This window comes from Sphaeramia orbicularis, chromosome 24 (genome assembly GCF_902148855.1).
Source record: "Sphaeramia orbicularis chromosome 24, fSphaOr1.1, whole genome shotgun sequence".
NCBI lineage: Eukaryota > Metazoa > Chordata > Actinopteri > Kurtiformes > Apogonidae > Sphaeramia > Sphaeramia orbicularis.
Genome location: NC_043979.1, coordinates 28,825,248 through 28,847,466, shown reverse-complemented (window position 1 = coordinate 28,847,466; position 22,219 = coordinate 28,825,248). Strand labels below are relative to the sequence as shown.

Below are 22,219 nucleotides of genomic sequence, written 5' to 3'. Positions count from 1 at the left end.
ACAGTGCTTGCCTCTCATGGACGCGTCCTCTCTCGTCTCCCAGGGTGACGGTGACGGTTCGCGTCTTGTTGAGGCTGAAGTTCTTGCTGTAGTAATGATAATCAGGCGTGACCCAGCCCACCCACACAGATGCAGGGTCCTGTCCAGCAAACACTCTCACTGAATGGTAATACTGCCAAGAGAATACAAACAAGAGCAGGTTACTAAGACTGGAGAAAATATACTCATTCACACTTCTTTTATGTCTTAGAAAATGTGGCTGATTTACAGTTGTGATGCTTCCGTAGTCAACACTTCCATCTTCTTTTGGAGGTTGGCTGCAGAGACAGAGGCAACATAAGGCCACATGTTTAATGAGCAATAAAGTGATCGCTGACAAACCATTTATAAGCGTTTAAGCCTACTTTATAGGGCACTCATAGAAATACTCTACCTTAGTGTGTTAGTGGAGGACATAACAAGACTTTATTTTGTGAAATTTTTCAAAATGTTTATTATGTAGAAAATCAAGGTCAATGAAGTTACCATATTTGGTTTCTTACCTGGAAGTGGCAAAAAAAAAAAAAAATTAAAAAAATAAAAAATTCTAGAAGTAAATACAAAAAATAGAAGAAAAACTCATGTAACGTGAAAGGAACATGTATTTTAGAACATCAGAACATCATAAGTAGGGATGGAAATCAATAAGAATTTAACGATTCCGACTCCATTATCAATTTTGCTTATCGATCCAATTCCTTATCGATTCTCTTATCGATTCTCATTGGGTTAGGGAATAAAAGAGTACAAATGGGTGTGTTTGCATTAACTGTGTTTTATATTTCCATCTCTGCACAGAAAATATAACATATACAGTATGTACAAATAATAAGAACAGATGACACCGGGCCCAGTTGGGGGGGGGGGGGCTACAGTGAAAGTGAAACTAAAGACACTTTACTAATTCCTCTATTGCTGCATTTCCACTATGTGGAACCGGTTCCACTCGGCTCGTCTCCCGTTGTTGTGCCCTCATTTCCTTTCCCCTACCTTCGGAAACTTGTATTTGAAGGGGTACAACGTTTGTTGCCCACACCGGAACCGGAACTGGGCCCGGATGATGGCCTGGTGTTCACTCTGCCGCTAGATTCACAAGCGCCGCAAAATAGCGAATCAAATACGTGACATTCCTGTAACTGAATCACATGCTGTGGACAAATGTTTGAACATATTGGAAGGATTCCACCCTTTTGAAGAAATGGAAGCTTTGACAGTGTTCCAGTGGACCTGGTGTTGTCTTTTTAGACCATTTCTGTCTCAGCACCATGTTGGCTACATTCTGACCAAAACAATGCAGCGTACGTGTGATGTCATCGCGGATGCGCAACGATGGCGGAATCGATAAGCAGAATCGTCAAGCGGGCAGGCAAGCGATTCCAAGGAATCGAGCTACCGGGGTCCGGTTCTCAAAAAGAACCGGTTCTTGATTCCCATCCCTAATCATAAGTGCTGATCCAGATACCTGTCAACATCCCCATTATTCCTTTGAACATCATTCCTTACATTAGTACCATTACTTCATGGTACCTAACAAAGCAGTTACACTCACTTTTCATGCAGATGTGGACCTTACAGACCCTGTAGACCACACTGGACCTGACACTGTTGACTCATTGTCCTCACTGTAACTGTTGCTGCCACTGTCTTGTTATGTATGCAGAAATTACCAAAAATAGTCACTTGCCCAATAAAGAGTTTAATTGGCTGCCAAAATAACCTAGTGGCTAATTAATCAGAATGATCAAGTTAATGAGCACACATGACAGCTTTAACCTGATCCAACAGTTCCATTGCTGTTCCGTGCTAGAATAGAATAGAATAGAATAGAATAGAATAGAATAGAATAGACCTGAGTTTCAGCGACTCGTCCAGTATCATGTCGGCAGAGTAGAACTCCACAGGCATGCTCAGTTTGCAGTAAACCATGTCATTGTTGCTGTTCTGGGTGCCGAATGTCTTGTGAGTGACTTTGAGGCAGGGGGGGCTGTCTACTGTTCCGTCGATCCTCGTCACCTGAGGAGTTACAAACAAGAGGAGGAAAATTCCCAAAGGAGGAAATCTATAAACAAAATCAATGTTAGTGCATCGACACCAGCTACAGTGTACCAGTACACGCTGTACATAGTGAATACATTTACATAAGTGGGATTAGTGAGATATTTAAGTCAGTCTGATTCACACTGAGGGTCAACAGGGGTGATGCTGGGTATAATTATTCAAGGCTAAAAAACAATACATATTTGGGACCAATATTTAGTACTGTGCAAAGGTCTTAGGCCAACTGAAGAGTTATAATCAGTTTATCTGAGTTTGTTTAAATTGCAGAAAAATACAGGAAGTATGAGCACAGCATTCTAAACACATGCAAAAAATCTCAAGTAAATGGCTCCAGTCAGTATTTAGTGTGACATTTTGATTTTAGTACATCTTGAACTCTTCTGGGTTGTCTGTCTATAAGTTTTCTTAAAACATCTTGTGTTATATTTATTACGATTCTTTCAGATTGTCCCACAGTTCTTATTTAGACTTGAGCTGCTTATTATTCTTTTCCCTGCTCAGTTGATCTTGTACAGCTTCTATAATAATCTTTTTCTGAAAGTTTTTGTTTTAACGCCATTTACGTATTTCCAGTATATTTTTGTCATACATAGATTGACATAAAGACTGAGAAACACGTATGTATGGTTATTGTAACCTTGTTAAAATGACAAATCTAATGACAGATTGAATCTTTTACACAGCACTGTACAGTTTGTTGGTAACGAAAATTACAAATATCATAATTATATTATATTGGCATAAATATTATTCATTCTTAGTGGTTCGATTTGTTCACATTGTCACCTAAAGAGTTTGTTTTTACTTAATTTCACATAATGATATTTCTTAATCATTATAATTGTTTTAAATGTTCTGCCTCTAGCCTTCTTAAATATTTGTCGATCTGAACATAAGTAGTGACAACTCTCGCTCAGGAAGAAAAAAAATCAGCCTTTAGACATAAAACACATAGTGACCTTTATTGTAATTATCATGGACAACCACCGACATGAGCTTTTTTTATATAATATTCCAAATCAACAGGAAAGTGACCTCCTAGAGGTTTTTAGTGTGATTTGTCCCAGTATATTTGTCTATATAGTGTCAAAAGTAGTTAAGCCTGAATTTATTCTGAAATGTATGCTGCATCAGAGTTAAAAGAGAACATCTCATATACTTGATGTATGAAATTTCAGATTTTTTCAAATAATAAAGCCAGCTGTCAGAAAATTTCAGAATATCTGAGTCGATGAAAACCATCAAGGCAACTCTGAGACTTACTATTAACACAACATATTGATGACAATTAAAATGCCACTTTACCTCTATGTGCATGTGGTCTTCTGGGACATTGACGAAGGTGGGCAGGCGTTTGCTGAACCACATGGTGATCTCTCGGTTCATGTTAACAGCGAAGGGTTCGAAGCCCTCCTGGAGACCACACATGGTGTAGTACTTAAACGTGCTGGCGTCCTTACCCAGGTTCATACGGCCTATCTGTGACAGTCCCATGCTACACACAGGGATGAAACCTTGGGGGGGGGGGCACATAGGTAGGTTTACCACTTAGTAGAGAAACTGAAAGCAAGCATTGAAAATTCTTGTCTTTAATGTTACGAGCCTAGAATTTAGATCCTCTACTCTGAATAAAGTTGGAAACCTGTCTTTGGACATTTAATTATACAGTAGCTCTGGCGCTAACAATATGTCCTTGTCTTAGAGCTACACTTAATTCGTTTAACCTAACCACACTGCAAAATGAGTCCTTGAACACACTGAATGTTTCTTAATGAACATAAAGGATTAAACTTTCTATGCTATTAGAATATGTTTCCATACTGAAGAATTACATCTCATACACAAATATAGCAATTAATTCTAATCAGTTAGCGGTAATTCTTTGTGATTTCTTGCCTGTCCTGCTTTTAAAATGGTTCATTGAGAGAGTAATGGGCCTATGCCATAATGGACTTCATTAAATTGCAACATTGTTAGCATTTGCTTCCACTTTTTCTTTTGACCTCGTGCTGAATGCCAAAACAAACTCTGTCATATCTCTGGAGATGACGAATACAGAATAAATTAATGAATTAGCAGTAAAGCTCAGTGAAGTATGGAGCCCTCACCGTCCTCGGTCTCAAAGTCAGCGAAGCAAAGCTCAGAGCCTTTGTTGGTGATGAGCAGCTCTCCATTCAAAGTGAAAATCATGGATTTGTCCTCCATATTGATCATGCAACCAACCACATCGCCCTTCTTCCAGGGAAGGCCGAAGTAGCGGCTGCCTGCATGCATACGTCGACCCTTAAGAAGAAAAGAACTTTATGAAGCTGGAATTAAATGAAAAATGCATGCTCTAAATGCAATAAAAAACATGTTATATTAAAGAGAGATTAAAAAGAACCCCAGCAGGACAAAAAGTTAAGTTAAGCTTTATTGATACCCTAAGGGGGATTTGTTAAAGTGCCTAAAAATGACAAAAAATAAAAACAATAATAATAAAATAAATAAAATAACAAGTGTGCTGTAGGTGACATTGATAAGTGTGCTAAGGCTGTCCCCTTTCTGTTATGCATCCAGATAGAACTAATTTACCCTGTATCCATCGAAGACATAGGCCTGGTCGTCTGTTCCGAGTTCAACATCAGGTCTGCAGCCTGGTCTGGCCCAGCCGACCCTCATATCACCTCCACTTAAGGCCTCAAACTCAAAATACCATTTCCCCGTCTTCACTGCGTACGTCTGCTCCACACGGAAGAAGCGGATGGTCTCCACGCTTTGATCATCCGTCGCATGAGGAGCTAAGGGTTGGAAAGACGTGAAAAATTAAACATAAATGCTCATATCACTCTTGAACTGGACCATGAGAGGTCAACTAAGCAAACACAAGGGCAGGTTGAGAAGTACTTTAACCCATTGGGGGCGGGAATATATATGTCCATTTTTGCTATACCTGCTTATCACCTTTTTAAGCACTTCATATTACCTGCTACCCCATGTGTTGCATGTCAAAATGTGCAGAACATTCTCATCTATCAGGAATAAAGACTCATCTGTGCTGCGACACTGTGATGAAAATGTTGGGCCCTGAGGCTGAAAAATTGTAATTCCGATTTTGAAAAAAACAGTGAAATAACTTGTCAAGACACACCTTTACCATGTGTAACTGGAGATTACAGATTGATTTAGCACTTTGTTTTATCCACAAAAGTAGTATAACATACAAAAAAATAGCAAAATAAATAGATAAATGCCTAAAACACAGAAATAAGGTTTTTTATTTCATTTTTAAGAAATGTAAAACTGACATGAAATCACAATGTATAATTTTTGTAAACTCTAACCAATGGAGACTCAGAGAAGGGGGGGCCATGCTGCTTTCAAAGGCCAACCAGAGGCTCAATAAATCTCGAAACTCACCTCAAATAAAAGAGACATCATCTGACACAGAACAATGATATGAACTAAGTTTTTTTTTGGCTGAGATATTAACAGAAATGTGTGATTTCTAAGGTTTAAAGAAAGTACTATGTTATGCTCAAAAGAAAAACAAAAAATTATGTACAAAATGTTTCCAACCTTCCTGATCTGGCGGGTCAATGTCATATCCGTATCCAACCAGGGTCCTGATGGCCTCTCTCAGACTGTCTCGGTTAGATTTCTTTGTGCGCTCGTCCAGTAAAGCATATGGCACCAGGCGAGGATTACGCCTGCTCTTCAAATCCTGACACATGGAAAAGATAGTACAATAGAAGGGATACCCACTTGAACTAATGACTATTATATCTGAACAACTAAATAAATAGACATGTCACATTAAAAATTTAAGTAGCAGAATAGGTCGACACTGTAATAAAGATTACTAATGGTTCATAGTAATAACCTATAAAAGGATACTAGTCTAGGATGAAGTGTTAACTATGCTCCAATCTTAAGATGACAAATAGAACAATCATTTTACCTGCTGGATGCCATAGGTCCATCCTTGTTTAATTCTGTCTTTGGCCCACACATTGTGTGCATTCTCGGCCAGTTTATCTACTAGAACCTCCTGACCTGCATTCAGTTTCACGTCAGAAAGTTCCAGTGGCGCAGGCTTGTATCCATTAGACATCATGTAGCTGCAGAGGATACAACATGATACCAAAGGACAAAGATGAAGACGTAGCATCTCAACATTACATATATATTAGTTTTTGTCTATTTAAAGCAGGGGTAGGCAATCATTTTGTGGCGTCACTGTGCAAAAATTCAATGGTAACTTATATATTGATAATAGTATTACAATATTAAAAGGGATTTGAAAGAAATCTACATTTTTTCACCTGCTCTTCACTCTATAGAGTACAGTATAAAGTACTCTATCTGTACAGTATTGTGTATAGTGTAAATAATATGTGCATGGTTGAAATATCTGGCCATTGTATAGAATTTTATAGTTGTTTGTGCTTTTACTGTTTTTTATGGAACATCTTCTGTAGGATAACGGATGGAAACTAGCCTTATATTCATGTGAAAACATTCACGTTCATTAATGCTCACTGTCCCGTTCAAAGAAATAAACTGAAAATTGAAATTGACTCTAATCTGCTAATATGAATTGCAGCAAGTGTAGATAGCAAGACAGCTGATATAAAATACCACAACCATCAAATGTACAACATAGCAGTTGCTAATGTCAGAGTTAATGTTTGGTTAAACTCAGACATTACAACAACCTGATTATACTTTGTATAAGGTCACAGTGATCATATTTAGGGCTAAAATAAAACCATTACATGACAACTAAGCATCATCATGGTTGCAACAACAAATACACAGACATGGTGTAAAAAAAAACAATGAATATTTTTGGTTAGAAAGAAGGCACTTGATATTTTGCCATATATACACTTACTTATTTCTATAAATCTCATTGGACTATTCAATAATTTTATCAGAAAAACAGAACTCATCATTTTTAACACCATTTAGCAATTAAGCAATACTGCTCTTTTTGTAGTGAGCTTAAGAAGGGCACCGAAATAAAATATATAGGTGATTCTACAAAAGAGGAAGGTATGTATTTGTATTTTTTACCTACTGCTGCTTTAATAATTTTGTTAATTAATTACAATCAAGGAATAATAAGAATTCGTACTCTTTAGGCAGTTTGATTTTCTTCAGATCGTCCTCAGCATGAACATTGACCTGGGCAACATGGCATCCCAGTGCCAACAGGGTTCTAAAAAATGGGGAAAAATAAAATATTAGAAAGTTACCTCTGCAATACTTTGGTCTCATTGTAATCAATCAATCAATCTTATTACAAAATGTTCACAAACAGCCATTAAAATCAACAAGTCATTAATAAAGTACATTTCCTCAGCTTATAAATGGGGGCCCTTAACATGTAATCAGAGACATAACACACATTTTAATTTTAAAGACATCAAATGTTCTAGATAACTACAACACATATTTAAAAATATTTGCCTATCGTCCTAATAATATAATTTGTTGGATGAATATGTTACAGCAGGATCCATTTAGCCTCATCTACATGTTCACAGCTCATTAGACATTTATAAATCTCTGGTGTTCCATACATTCACACTGCATATATTTGCCCGATTTGGCTGTTGGGACTTCAGTTTTATGTAAGTGCGTATATGCATACCTGACTTGAGTTCAATGTTACAGGAGCATGCTTTACTGAGCCAAGCTAAATGTTTTTACAGTGAGATGACTCAGTAGCTGGCACGAATGAGCGTTGGACCAGAGATTTCTTAAAAATCAATACTGGTGTTCACTCAGGAGATGCAAGTCATTACAAGTACGGCTTTAATCTTAGCCATAATCCGGCCTCACGCAGCATTCAAGGAGCCACAGTGGAAATTCCATGAATAGGTAATGGGATAATGTAGCGACCTGCCAAGCCTTACTTAAGTGTTTCACTAGACATTTGCAGATTGTAGTTCCTTTCAGTTTCAGGCAGCTTGGCAAAATCCACAAGGCAAGGGTGCTGCCTCTTGTTGTCATCACGAACCTGTGGGGAAAACAGAATGGTGACTTTATCTTCTTCTGGATAAGGATTCTTGTCTGTCTGTCTTCATACCATTCTTATGGCCTCAGCAAAGGTTATTATCATTAAAAAACTAATAAAACACTGAAAATGAGAAAAACTACAACAAAAATAACAATAAGATAAATAATTGAACTAACATAGACTTTTATATTGTGGATAAAATGTTTTAAAGGGATCATATTTCGCTAAACCCACTTTTATTAGTCTTTGGTAGATTTATTTGTGTATTTGGGGACCCTAATAGTTTAAAAAGTTTGAATTTGAACTCTCCAGGTGCTGCAAAGCTAACTTTTATTCCTTCTTGATTTGTTACTTTTTATAACTAGTTACATTTGCACATATAAGGTCAAGACTTCGACAAACATTTCTCAGAATACGCCATAATTGTTTAGCACCGGCAGCGGTTATTCAGAATACGCCATAATTGTTTAGCACCGGCAGCGGTTATAGTCCATACTGAAAATATGTCCAAACTTCGAACCGATTATGCAAAATTACCTAAATCTGAACATTTCTAAAGAATAATAAGCTAAACTAGTAAATCAGGTTTGAAGGAGGTAAAAAGTACTATAATTACAGTCATCTACTTTCATTATACTTGTTATTATTACAAATTTCTACGTATTACAAAAATGACCTAAAATTATCATTAGATTGCTAAAAATATAGAGCTGACATGAGCTGAAAAGACCCAATGGGATGAGAACCACCAAGGAACAAGTTTTATAGTCAAAGAAAGTGACAAAGTGATAAAAACCTAGACGCACTGTTGTTTTCGCCACTGGACGTAGCTCTAAATGAAAAGAATGGAGTTTGATGCTGAAATCACAGCGTTTCTTCTACACAAGTGAGTTTGATTATGAAGCTTACAAAGGTATAAAGTTATTAAGACATGTTGCTATCTTTGCTAAGTTCACTGTTTGTTGATCCACAGTTCAGACTAAACTGTGACAGTTCTGACCTTGCTTGATTGATTCCAAACAGATCTTTAGTGCGGCTACTGACAACACAAACCGAACTGAAAACAGGAGATTTGTGGTGTTACTGTGGCTGTTTTCTGTCTAACACTAGAGCTAGGCTAACAGAGCTATAATGTAAACTATCAGCTGACAGAGCATGTGGAAGTCAAAATAACAGACTATGAGAAAAGAAAAAAACTTGATGACACCATAATACAGACGTGCGTAAACAATGACATTTATAATTTATTCAGTGAGAGATACAGTCTGTGGATACATAGCATTGATTCATTGGTGGTTTTGGTACCGATAGTGTTCCGGTTCATGACATCCCCCTGCTGTCGAGAGTTTGGAATATCAAAACTAGATATAACCCCTTTAAAATTAAAAAACAAATACATATTTTATTTTATTGTAATTCATTTTACTTTATGTATTCATTTTGGATGTGTGCGTTTATATATTTTTGTTGGAATATGAGGTGCATCAGGGTTGGGACTCTGTTAGAGTGGGGGGTACTTAACTATGTTATATTTTATGTGCATTCAATTGTACAGTTATGATTGTTACAATATAAAATTCAATAAAAAAGCTTTGGAGAAAAAAAAAATTACAGAACAAAAATGAAAATAAAAACTCATGAAAAATGCAAAACAAGTCTGCCTATCCATAACTGCAACAGATTTGAAGCCATAAACACAAACAATAACACCGAAAATGAAAATTGGACTGCGGCTGTCTTTATCTGCAGTGGACTCTTGCAGACGCATTTTTGTTTGTTTTTCCTCTCCAATTCAAGCCTCAGGTGTTGATGTTTTAATGAAACTGAGATAAACCCAGAGAAGATGTCGCATTTAGAAGAGGCTCAGCTGTCAATGAGCGAGTCGAGAGAGGAATTCCACCACTGCGCCCAGAGTTTCAATAAGATCCTACCGACAACTCCCCCTTTCTGATAAAACACTATCTACTGTTGACAAAGGCTAAATAAAACCCAGGTGTTTAACGGCAGGACATGAGCACAGGCACAAAACAATGAAGCCATATCCAACTTTATGATCAACCTGCCTGCCAAGTATCTGCCTCTCGTCCGAAGAGGATCCTGTTTTGGATTCAGTGCCATGTCCCTCGGGGCTCATTGAGGCTTGTTACTCCAGAATTAAATAGAAAGCAGCTGTTTGGGCTTCAAGTTTGTCCTTAATAAACTATAAGACCTAGGTTTCTCTCTACGTAGAGCTTTCTCTCAGTCTTAATCATAGTGGATGTCGTATACTTGCAAGGTGAGACACTCATTAATTGTGTTAAACGGCTGCTGTGGTGATGGCCTCAATGGGAAATGGTTGTGTAATAACCACTACAGTACAATTAAGGTGTTGTGTGATCAGACTTTTAGCAGTATCAGATCTGCAGTGGGAAAGCAGATTGTGTGAATGAAATGATGATGGGATGGATTTAAATGTCAAAAAGCCTACAAAATAATGCATTTGTCCTGTGATTAACTGGGTGAAAATCATTCAGGTACAACCAGTATGTTGGATTTTGTACATTTAACAGGTTTTTACCCTTAAAAACCTAGAACTATTTTTGTGGCAGTTCCTAAATGAAATGATATCCCCTGCATTTCTCAGTCAAAATCAGGTATTTTCCAATATTTACTTTACTGATCATGTAGTAGTTCATAAAAGTTCAGAGGAAATTCAAAGGTTATCATATTATGAAAAACTAAGCAAAAGTGACTTCTTCCAAAAATTTTGGAGATGACAAGTTTTATTTTTGCAAATTTTACTGCTATGTTTGATGTTATGATTGACACGTTTCTGAGGTACACTGAAAAATAAGTATAAGTATTATATAGGTTTTAACGTCTTTTATTGACAAATACAGCACATTTAACCAAAGAATCCATTTGTGTCATTCCCAAAATCTTTGGCCACAACTTCATGTCAGTAACTAAACGTAAAAACAAACATCTACGTAAAGTCACAATTATCTGTCAAATTATATAGATTTTTGACCATAAAAATCTGACAACTGGGAGTAATCAGATTATTGTAATATTCAGATCTGATGCATTTATATGCACTTCAGAAACATGATAACTGAAAAATCCTGATTTAGACATTACAGTCCATTATTGGATTTCTTCAGAGAATATACAGTCATGGAAAAAATTATTAGACCATCAAAAGTCATCAAAAACAATGGTTATGCAATCAAGTGCTAACTCTTGTGTGTATCATGTGACTAAAACAGACAGAAAAGAAAACATGGAATGCCTAAAAGCACTGTTTTTGGCAGTACAATGCCACAGCTATTGATGTAAGAATTGAAGTGATTTGGGTTATTATCAAGAAAAACATGGAAAATGGCTAGATATCAGCTCTGAAATTAATGAGCTCTTTATGTTGTTATCATTATATTTGTCGAAAAAAATGTACCTTTAGTTGTACCAGGCATTAAAATGAACAAGAAATTGAAGAAAACAAGGGGTGGTCGAATAATTTTACCCAGACTGTATGTACATAATGATGATACTCAAGTTTCCTATTGTGAAAAGAATGAAATACATCAGACGAACAGGCATAAATGCAAGAAGACATCAGAGTATTGCAGAGAAATCCAGGTGTGTTCATCTGATTTCTTATCATCAGATAACTGCTGTTACCTGATAAAACATATCAAATAATTCTGTTTACATGATCGCTTGTGATTACTCCAGAAATCAAATGATTGGAGTTCTAGTGTGCATGTAAACTGACTCAATATTGCAAAAGATGACAGTGTTTTTAAGTTCATTACGGAGCCTCTAAACATCCAAATGGGTCACATCTGATGCCAGTGAAAAGATGAGAAACTGCTTTTTTTTTTTTTTTTAACCCTGAATTATTGATAGGATTAGTGGTTGAAAAAATATTAACATTTTAGATCAGTTAGATGCTTTTAGTCGCTGGCAGCTGTTTAGGTCTGTTTAGAAAACTGCATTAGACCATAAAGACCCAGTGCTACTTTTCTGGCAGTTCCCAAATGACTTTTCCTCTCTATTTAACCTTTCTTAAGTGACTTATCACCATTTATTGCAATATTATCCTCCATGTTTTGCATTTTTCAGTGTAAATTACATATTTTTCCCTATATACAGTATAACTAGCTGATCCTGTAGATGTTCATGAAAACAAAGAGTAAATTCAAAGGTTACAGGGTGAGTCAGAAAAAATGCTCTTTCCATTTAAATAAATTGTACTGCTAAAATGGAAACACTGATTTTTCTTTTGACCATACAGTCATATTGATGTGGTTATTGAGCATGTCTGGTGATGTAGTCATAGATTTATTGCATTGCATAAGAGAGAGAAGGTCCATTGTTTATTGGGCACTGAAATACCTGCCAACACAATGTATGCCACAGTGAACAAACTTGAAATTGACAACAATTACAGGAGTCGCGGCTTTGCTTTCACACTCAGGACATAGGCCTACATGACAGTGCCCAGGGAGTTTTCATCATGGCAAGACCACAGCGATTGCAGGTATTATTTCCTCATCGAGTTGTCTGTTTGGGTCAGAAGAGAGAGTGGCCACCTAGATCCCCGGACTTGACCCCCCTTGATTTTTTCTTGTGGGGGTATCTTAAAAACCGTGTGTATCAGACTGTTCCACAAACTCTTCAGGAACTCCGAAATCGCATCACGGCTGAAATCCAAGCCCTATGACGAACACGAATGGCAAGAAGAGCTGTGTTAGAGATGCGGCAATGAGCACAGATTTGCATCAATCTGAATGGTAGCCAGGTTGAAGGTCGTGCCGGACGACTTCGTTGAGACAAAACATTTTGATGGCGAGTAAACATGCTGTAATGGTTGACAATTTCAATTTCATTCACGGTGGCATAAACTGTGTTGGCAGATATTTCGGTGCACAATAAACAATGGACATTCCCTCTGTTATGCTATGCCATAAATCAATGATTCAACCGCCAGACATGCTCAATAACCACATCAATATGACTGTATAATCAAAAGAAAAATAAGCATTTCCATTTCAGTGGTACAATTTCTTTAAATGAAAAGAGCGTTTTTTCTGACTCACCCTGTATAATATCAAAAGAGGGAAAACAGAAGAAAAAGTGACTTTTTCAGCAAATCTATCAATAACTGAACATAAAGCAAGTGTTTTCAGTGAAAATCAAGTATTTTCCTACATTTAATTCACTGAGCGTGTGGATGTTCATAAAAGCTCAGAGTAAAGTTGAGGGTTATTATATCAGAAACAGAGAAAAATTGACTTTTATAGTATAATATATCATTAACTGAACATAAACCCAGTGTCTCCATCCACTGTCATTGATCAAACTCCATCGATTTTACTGGTGAATAAATGTTGTAGAAGATGACGGTGTTTCCATGTTTGCTACAGAGCCTCTGAACATCCAAATGGGTCATATCTGATGACCATGAAAAGAAGACAAACTGTATTTTACACCAATTATTTGTATGAATTGAAAAGATTAGTGGATTAAGGTTTATTAAATATTTTAGATCAGTAGATGCTTTTGGTCACCAGTGGATGTTTGGGGCTGTTTGGGCTAAATTAACTGCACCTACTAAGGAATTCAGGTTCTTTTATATTTAAAACCAGTATATTTTTTGTGATGTAGAAAAAAGGCTGTATCTGTTGAGTACAAACACTAAACAGAAACTGCAGACAGACGTGATGTGATGTGTTGCTGTTCATAAGGACGTGCTGCTTAATTGGTGATTAACATACTGTGTACTGAGTTGACCTACTGGATGTCACTGTTTACAGATACACAGAGGGTGTTTGTTGGCCTCAGTGTGATGAAGAATAGCTGCATTACCTTGCCATAGGTCCAACCCAGTTCAATCTTGTTCATCCCCCACAGTTCATGGATATTTTCCGCCAGCTTGTCCCGGACGTTGTCCAGGTGAGGGGGAAGAACAACCTGCAGACAGAGAAGAGAGCAGATGGTACAGTTGGATGATACCAGGCCAAGAAATGAAAACAGTTCTCCTTTTTTTCACTGCTCATCAATTGTTAAACTCCTTGGTGTGTAAGTGGTGTAGAAAATCCATATTTTTACATTAGTGCTTTAGGGCCACCACAGGAGTGAATATTAAATGAAAGGTGTGTAACACAAGGTGAATTTATAAATTTTTGTTCTAAATAGCCCCTGAAGGAGAAGAAACACAGCAGAAATACTATGGAGATGACGAGCAACATAAATGTTAGCTACAGTTGGAAATAGAAGAACCGAATTTATTACCTACAGGAAACTGTGAATCCTGTATAGTATTATCACTAAGGCTGCATCACTGGGGTTCCAACTCTTCCTAGAGATCATTTCAGGATATTTTTAGTGCTGATGTAGCTGGTATGATGGACAGGAATCCAGCCATACAGTGCTATGTTCCACTCAGTGAAAGATTTAAAAGATGTGTGTCTATGTCTATCACTTACATGAACAAGAAACATGTCATTTAAATAAAGACATTTAAGGTTTTTAATACACTACTTTATCTCATTTTTTTTCTCCCCATACCTGCCTAGTTTTAATGCTCCATTTTGATGTTAATAAAAATGATCATTATATTTAATGGTAATCTCTGTATGTTCTCTCAATTGCATAAGACAAAGAACTGTGAATAAAATTTACAATGATCATTAATATTATTCATTTATGACCGGAATCACACATTTTGTTTTGAATTACATTCAATTCACTAAAAACTAAAATAGTAGCCTACAGTTCGGCCTATTTTATTTTATTTTTTTAACATTTTATATATTTTGCTTTTTTGGAACTTTTTTACATAAACAAAATCCACTGCACAACAATGCAAGTTTCCAAAATGGAAACTTGGGAAGGTGAAAATAAAGCAAAATACAAAAATAAAAGAATAAAAATAATAAACAGAAGTGGGGCACACAACTCTTGTTTTAGCTTTTGTCACTGTCCACTGTCCACTATCACTGTGTTGGGTCTGCTGAATATTGACCCATCTTTTTCATATACACAGTCCATTTATGCCACTGTTGGTCCAGGGTCCCTGCTTCATTCTGAGATAGTAAGTCTGTCTTTCCATCGAGTAAATCTCCTCAACAATATCCAGCCCCTGTCCTGGACTTGAAGGGTTACATTTCAGCCAGTTTCTTGTTATGGCCTTTTTAGATGCAGTTTGGCCTATTTTACACACCTGAATACCATACAAATCAAAGTTACAGTAGAGGATTAGAATAAGTAGTTCATTCTCAGTGAGAAGAAAACAGCAGATGTTGAAATAATTTTTCAAAATGACACCTTTTTTCCAGCACATTTGACTTTTTCCTACGTTTCAATGACTGGACAATTGGTGGACTGTTTTTCAGGTTTTCCATGATGTGTAGGAACCCTGAGCACTAGAGTAATGACGTCCATTTTAATGTAATGAAATGTCTTCATCATATATGCAGAAATACGATAACATTTCTTTGATGCTGTTGATGGTGTTTTTACCTGGCTGGTGTCAACAGGAGTGGGGATGTAAGAGGCTTGAGAGAGGAACTGGGTAGTTCCCAGCAGGTCACGGACCCCCTCATGGTCCCTCTTGTACTCCTTCACAGGCTCTACATGCATCTTCTCCTTGGGCAGCAACGCTTCATAGCAAGGAGAGTAACCAGCGGGGGGCAGAAACTTAAAATCTCCATGGCGTCCACCCAGTAGGAAACGAACCCTAAGATGAAGAGTTATATAAGTCGTCTTGATGTTACGCAACAGTATTCCAACTCTTCAATTTACTGTAGGGCTTTAGAAAGTTTCTTTTTTCTGTAGTTTTTCAAAACAGTTTGAAAGCGGCAGTTTTACTTCTATTTCACTGCAGGCATTAGAGAATAGTAAGACTACAAAGTAAATCCACCCAAAGGCAGAGCTTATACAACTTGTTACGGTGAATGAATAATACATTTTTTATGGAACATATTGATTCTAAGTAGTAGTTGTCTCAGGATGTTGACTGACTGGAGATCAGTTCAGAAATTATTTATATCAAATAGGTCTGCAGACAGCTCTGGCACATCCACTATTATTCTCGAACAGAAAAAATAACACTCTGCATTGTTTATATTTCTCCACTCAACATCAGTAAGCACGGGACACACTGTCTTTGGAAAACAGTGTCTGGGAGAATTTGTTTTTGTGGAACATTTGCACATGGAGAAGGGAGCTGTGGTATTAAAATAAACCCCCCACTAAAGAAAATGCCAAAAGGCTGCAACTAAAGGCTGGAAATGGCAGTGGTTGTTTTTTCATATAGTGAGGGGGATTAAGATATAGAAAATGTATAGGGAGGGAGGGAGACTGGACTAAAATAGTTGCTAAATGGTAGAATTATTCCCGCAGAGTATATCCTGAACTAACTATCCTTAACTACCATACCTGTATATACTAACACAGTCTTTCTCAAATGGGGGTACTTAGAAGAAGCTCAGGGGGTGCTTGAAATTTTTTGGGAAAAATACATTAACCCATTAAGACCCAGTGCTACTTCTGTGGCAGTTTTCTCTAAATTTAACTTGTCTTATGTGATTTATCACCATTTATTATGACACTATCCTCTGTATTTTGTGTTTTTTCAGTGAACATCAGGTATTTTCCTATATTTAATTTACTAATCATGTAAATGTTCATAAAAGCTCAGAGTAACGTTGAGGGTTACTATACCAAAAAAATAGAAAACTGAAGAAAAAGTGACTTTTTCAACAAAATATATCATTAACTGAAGAGTGTCCATCCGCTGTCATTGATCAAACTCTATGGATTTTACTGGTGAAGATGACGGTGTTTCCACGTTCACTATGGAGCCTCTGAATGTCCAAATGGGTCATATCTGATGACTGATAGTGGATCACAGGTTATTAAACGTTTTATATCAGTAGAGGGTTTAGGTCGTCAGTGGCTGTTTGGGTCTTTATGGGTTAAATAAGTCATCATATAGGCTACTGAATACAAAATAAATAATGAAAATTAATGCTGAAATATACTGTATAACACACTATATACATTCATATAATAAACTTAACACTCCTGACCTTATTTCATTTCATCTTTTCATTTTTTATTTTATCATCGTCACTCATCTTGTTTAAGTTTTGATAACATTTTAAGAACATTTACACTTATATTTATTATTTTTCTAGATGAATGTATTTGAGTAATTAATTAATTATTTTTTGTTGATGAAAGGTTCAGTTATTCATTGATGACCCCTTAGTTTATTTTTCTTGTCTTATTTTTCTTTATATTTTGCACACAAAATTTGCTTATAAAGATTTGTTCTTTTTAATATATTAAGGCTCAATATATGTTGTTTTGAAAGGTTTTGACACCTTTGGCACAGGAACAAATTTTGCCTTCTTTTTTCAATCAAAAATGCAGAAGAGTTGGGGGTACTTGGCTAAAAATATATTTCAGGGGGTACCCCACTGTAAAAAGCAAACCACTGTACTAATGTATAGATAAATATAACCAAATTAAAACTTGATGACAAGAAACTTTTTTAATTTAACACTACATCACTGCTTGGTGTCTAAATCTTCAGGCTGACAAGCTATAATTACATCCCTAGGAAAACAAATTAAAAGAAAAAAAATGCAGTCTGTTGAGAATAGCTCTTCATACAGTTTTACAGTTTCCAAATTATAAAAGCAGAACCTTACTTAACACCTGCAGAGAAACTGACGACGGGGAAGAAGAACCCTTCGGTGTTGAAGTCCTCGAACATGCCCTGGACAGGCTGGCCGTTGATCCTGAAGGACATGCTGGGAGCGCCCAGATCCAGACAGCAGCTGACCACATCGTCTGAGTTCAGCAGGTGCTGGTTAATGGAGGCCACGGCCCTGGGGATTCGGCCTACACACCACCAGGCGCAGACAGAAAAGGAGGATGGATGGCTGTTAGAGCTGCAAAGTCATTGCAAATGTAGGGCAGGATGATGGGTAAAAGAGATGAGAGGGAGCAGAGAGCTGGAGAGATGGGTGATGAGTGCTTTAAAAAGGGAGTGACATGAAATAGATGAGGGAAGATCTTTAAGCAGATTTACGAGTAAAAGGGGTGAAATAGGTGGTCAAATTAAAAGCTTTTAGGGCAAGAGCAGAGAGGAAGGGGGCATTTAGAGGACTATGCATCAAGTTAACTATTGACTGTTCAGCTACAAATTACTGACCTGTTCTGTGTGAGCTTCTGTCTGAATTTCTGGATATTTTAAACATATCCAATAACCATTTTGCACACACACATTGCCTTATCCAATATAGCCCAATCAGAATCAAAATGGTTCATGTAACACCCCTTGTTTCTCTGATTAAAATATAATCCTCATGCATGTGTTTGCCCTATGTGAAGATAACATTAGTTGATATGAGAAGTTTCCGGAAGGAATAAGAACATGGCAGTAGTAAAACAAAACTATTCTATTTCTTCTATTCTATTTCAGCTTTCTAAATGGAGATGTAAAACAACTGAAGTGGTATTGAACCTCTCATTTGTTGAAAGCCTTGAATAAAGGAGTTGTTCTACAGTGTTCAAAGCCAGAATCAAGTCATGAGGAAGAAAAAAAACAGGAACAACAACAAAAAAAAAACATCTTCTGATATATTTCCAGTCGATTATATGCTTCACAAGAGACAGATCCAATTTGTTCAAGTCAAAACAGTTGGACTCTCAGATCAGAATAATTACCAGTAGACTGCAGATATTGTTTGAGTAGCTGCTGCAATGACACAAGTTTGTAGTCAATAATACATGCAGAATATCTATTGATTCCAGTAAGGTTTCATTTCTAATCAGTTTTATATTTGAGCAGGTGATACAAGCCTATGTCTTTGTTATACATGTGTCTGTATATATTACATCTTTCTGTATGTCAATGGATAAGTAAATGGACCCTTTTGTTTTGTTTTCGTTGCAAAGACAATTACGATGTCAATATGTAAACAAGTGGTGCCAGGCACAACAAACCCCGCCCCTCGGACATATTGTAGCTTATTCTGGCATCGGTCCAGCTGATGTCATCATGTCTGTCCATGTTGTGATGTTAGCATATCAACTGCCTCTATATACGTGCCAAGTTTGAAGTAAATTGAACCAAAATTAACGTTTTTTATAGACATTTGAAATTTCGCCCATTATAAGTAAATGGGAGACAAAACACAAGATTTTAAAAATTCAAAAAATTTTAACTTTGACCTACTTTTCCCACAATGTCATGACATTTATTCTGGGTCATCGGCAATCTATAAACCCAATTTGGTATGAATTCAACCAATAGTCTTGCTGCTACAGACATTTGAAATTTCACCCATTATAAGTAAATGGGGAAAAAAAAAGATTTTAAAAATTCATAAGAAATTTGAACTTTGACCTACTTTTCCCAAAATGTAATCAGATCTATTCTGGGTCACTGGCAATCTATAAACCTAATTTGGTCTGAATTGAACAGATAGTTTTGCTGCTAGAATGTTAAACAAACAAACAAACTGAACCAAAAACAGTACCCCTTGCCTCCCCTTTGGGGAGTGGGGTAATTAAAAAATGCCTACCTGACCAGAGATGAAGCCCATCAAAGCTGTAGGAGTACAAGTCATCCCCGACACCATTTCCTCCCCATCCCTCTCCTCCACCAGGATACGGAGCATAGCCTTTAGTGTTGGCCCAGCCGACTCTCAGGTGGGTCGGCTCTCCAGTGACAAAGTGGTCCACCTGGTCTATCACCAGCTCAAAATACCACTTCTTATACTGAGCTGAGCCTTCAGCCATCCCCAGGAAGATGTTTGGCCTCATACTGGTAATAAAAACAGAGCAAGGAACAACATTTGTTGACCAATGTTTTCAGATAAATCAACATTTACTCGTATTTAACAAAAAATGTGTTAACGTAACCAGCTTATTGGTCAGGAATGTCAGTAAATGTTAGATGCAGACCAACTTATCAGAGTTGAAAATCTTATTTCAAAGTATCAAAGTGAAGCTTTGTCAACATCTCTGGAATTCAGGTGTTCTCTTGGTACTAACGCGATGTTAAAAATACACTCAATCAAAACCTACAAGCATCTACATGGTTTTTGTGTAGATGTGTGTTCATTTACCTCTGAACATCATTAACTAGTCGTGTCTGAAGCAACAGGTCCCTCCTGGGAAGCAGGTGATCACAGATAAGATTCTGATTGGCTCTTACAGCCACACCATTACAAACACAGAGGGAACACAAGACGTCCAAGATCTGCCAGACAGAGGAAAAAATATAAAATATGTGGTATGTCAAACTACACTTTATTAGGTCGATGGGAAACTACGGAGTCATTTTATCATCAGTTAACAATGCCTTTAGTAGATACACCGTTTAAAGGGGGCCTTCACAGGGACCACAGACCACAACTAGACACTTGTATGACAGCAGCTGTTGTTTACAAGCATGCCCTTTCATGCCTGGTGCAATTTAAAGAGTAAATGTTATGGGAACATTTTAACACTGCATGTAAACCACATAGCAGGAATGTTAACAAACCAAAGGCTGGTTATTTGAGATGAAGACTCAATCTCAGCCATGACAAAGATTTATATAGATTGTGTGAAGACAAACAGAAGGAGTTCCAGTTTGCGACCTTAGTTCATTGGCATTTTATGCCTTTTTCAATACCTTATGTTTGTTTCAAGGTTTGGGGAGTAAAAGGGCTTTCGTGTGCATATCTGCTATGGAAAATTTATGGTCAAATTTTGTTTTGTCTGCAAAAATCACTTTTTCATTCACTTTATCTTCAGAATACAGTCCTAAAACATGCCCTGCTGAATGAAACTACACTCCCCCTCATGAAACTTTGTGTCATGGGGAAAAATACTGTTGTAAATCCCACTGGTATTTGTCATTGTACAGGAATCACTTCAGTAGTAAAGTTTAAAGTTACCCTCTTTGAATGCTCCGCTATATTTTTAGTGCTGAAAAGTCTCGATGTTTTAGGAGCTTGTATCAGGACTCAAAGCTATTCAATATTTAGTGAAACCCACCTTGTGGTTGCGCCCATGCTTGTAGAGCAGTGAGATGATGGATTTAATGTGCCCTCTCTGGATGATGTTCAGAGCCTCCGGGCTTTCTACCAAGATACAGTGGAGGACTTCCAGAATTCCTAAAAGGCAAAATTGAAAAATTCAATATTTTCAGAATAAATGTACATTTAAAAGAGCACATTTTAGCACAAGTGGAGCAATTTTAAGCCCTTTTGACACTCAGATAAAGTAATAAAATATTAGGGCTTGAAAATCTCTTGTTCCTCGCCAGGTTTTCAACATTTCCTATAATACCTGATGAAGACTCCAGTCTCTCCAGTTTGCTGACCAACCAGTCCAAGTTCCGGGAAAACTGGGTACAGTTGTTCCTATTCCCACGAATCAGTGCAGCTGGGCAATAGAAAAGACAAAATGCAAACAGTTAATTAAACATAAAGTCATTATCTGATGTCCTGTCAATTCATTCCACAGGTGGTTAAAACTACTAAATCTGTGAAGCCACTTAGAACTTTTGTAAAGGAAAATATATGAGAAAGACTGAAGTCATGAACTTATAAAACTCCTGTAAAAAAGAGGGCGCATTTCTTATGCCCTTCCACTGCCACAGTGGTGACATTACAGAGTCTCCTTATTGCTCCAGCATCTCATTTTTTACCATTAGGATTCAGGGACAGTAGCCTGATAATGTCCATTAAACAATTTAACAGCACTTTGTGCCAAAGGAATACTGATGGGTGTCTAATCTCCTTTAATTCTGCTTTTCAGAGCGCTATCGTTCAATACGAATACACAGACCCACACCACGAGGCAAAGCAAAGGACTGTTAATGATGTGAATGTGAAATTAAAAATCAGAGGCAGAAAGAAAACCCTGAGGCTACACACAAAAAAAGTTTAATGCCAGTTGCTTTGGCATACACTATATTATGTGATAAAAAGCAACTATTTAAAATAGAAGGGAGTGACTGCTTTAGAGCAAATAACAATATCTTAGTGCAGTGTTTAGAAGTAAAATGAGTTCACTGAGACCCAAATACAAGGATTAATGATGGCAAAGAGCATGTACTAT

At 37.0% G+C, this 22,219-nt stretch overlaps 1 protein-coding gene across 1 annotated transcript in view; it reads right to left on the bottom strand.

The window, feature by feature from the left end:
- The window catches only part of ryr3 (ryanodine receptor 3), a 173,101-nt gene that overhangs the window by 92,138 nt on the left and 58,744 nt on the right, over positions 1–22,219 (bottom strand). The window contains exons 17-33 of the mRNA XM_030128736.1: positions 21,446–21,541; positions 21,152–21,270; positions 20,236–20,369; positions 19,690–19,931; positions 17,809–18,001; positions 15,611–15,827; positions 13,955–14,059; positions 8,001–8,104; positions 7,217–7,300; positions 6,038–6,197; positions 5,656–5,800; positions 4,672–4,877; positions 4,206–4,380; positions 3,403–3,611; positions 1,889–2,052; positions 269–317; positions 12–172 (exon numbers count right to left, since the gene is read on the bottom strand). Of these exons, the coding sequence (XP_029984596.1) occupies positions 12–172; positions 269–317; positions 1,889–2,052; positions 3,403–3,611; positions 4,206–4,380; positions 4,672–4,877; positions 5,656–5,800; positions 6,038–6,197; positions 7,217–7,300; positions 8,001–8,104; positions 13,955–14,059; positions 15,611–15,827; positions 17,809–18,001; positions 19,690–19,931; positions 20,236–20,369; positions 21,152–21,270; positions 21,446–21,541 (2,563 nt within the window). The remainder of the gene's footprint in view (positions 1–11; positions 173–268; positions 318–1,888; positions 2,053–3,402; positions 3,612–4,205; positions 4,381–4,671; positions 4,878–5,655; positions 5,801–6,037; positions 6,198–7,216; positions 7,301–8,000; positions 8,105–13,954; positions 14,060–15,610; positions 15,828–17,808; positions 18,002–19,689; positions 19,932–20,235; positions 20,370–21,151; positions 21,271–21,445; positions 21,542–22,219) is intronic.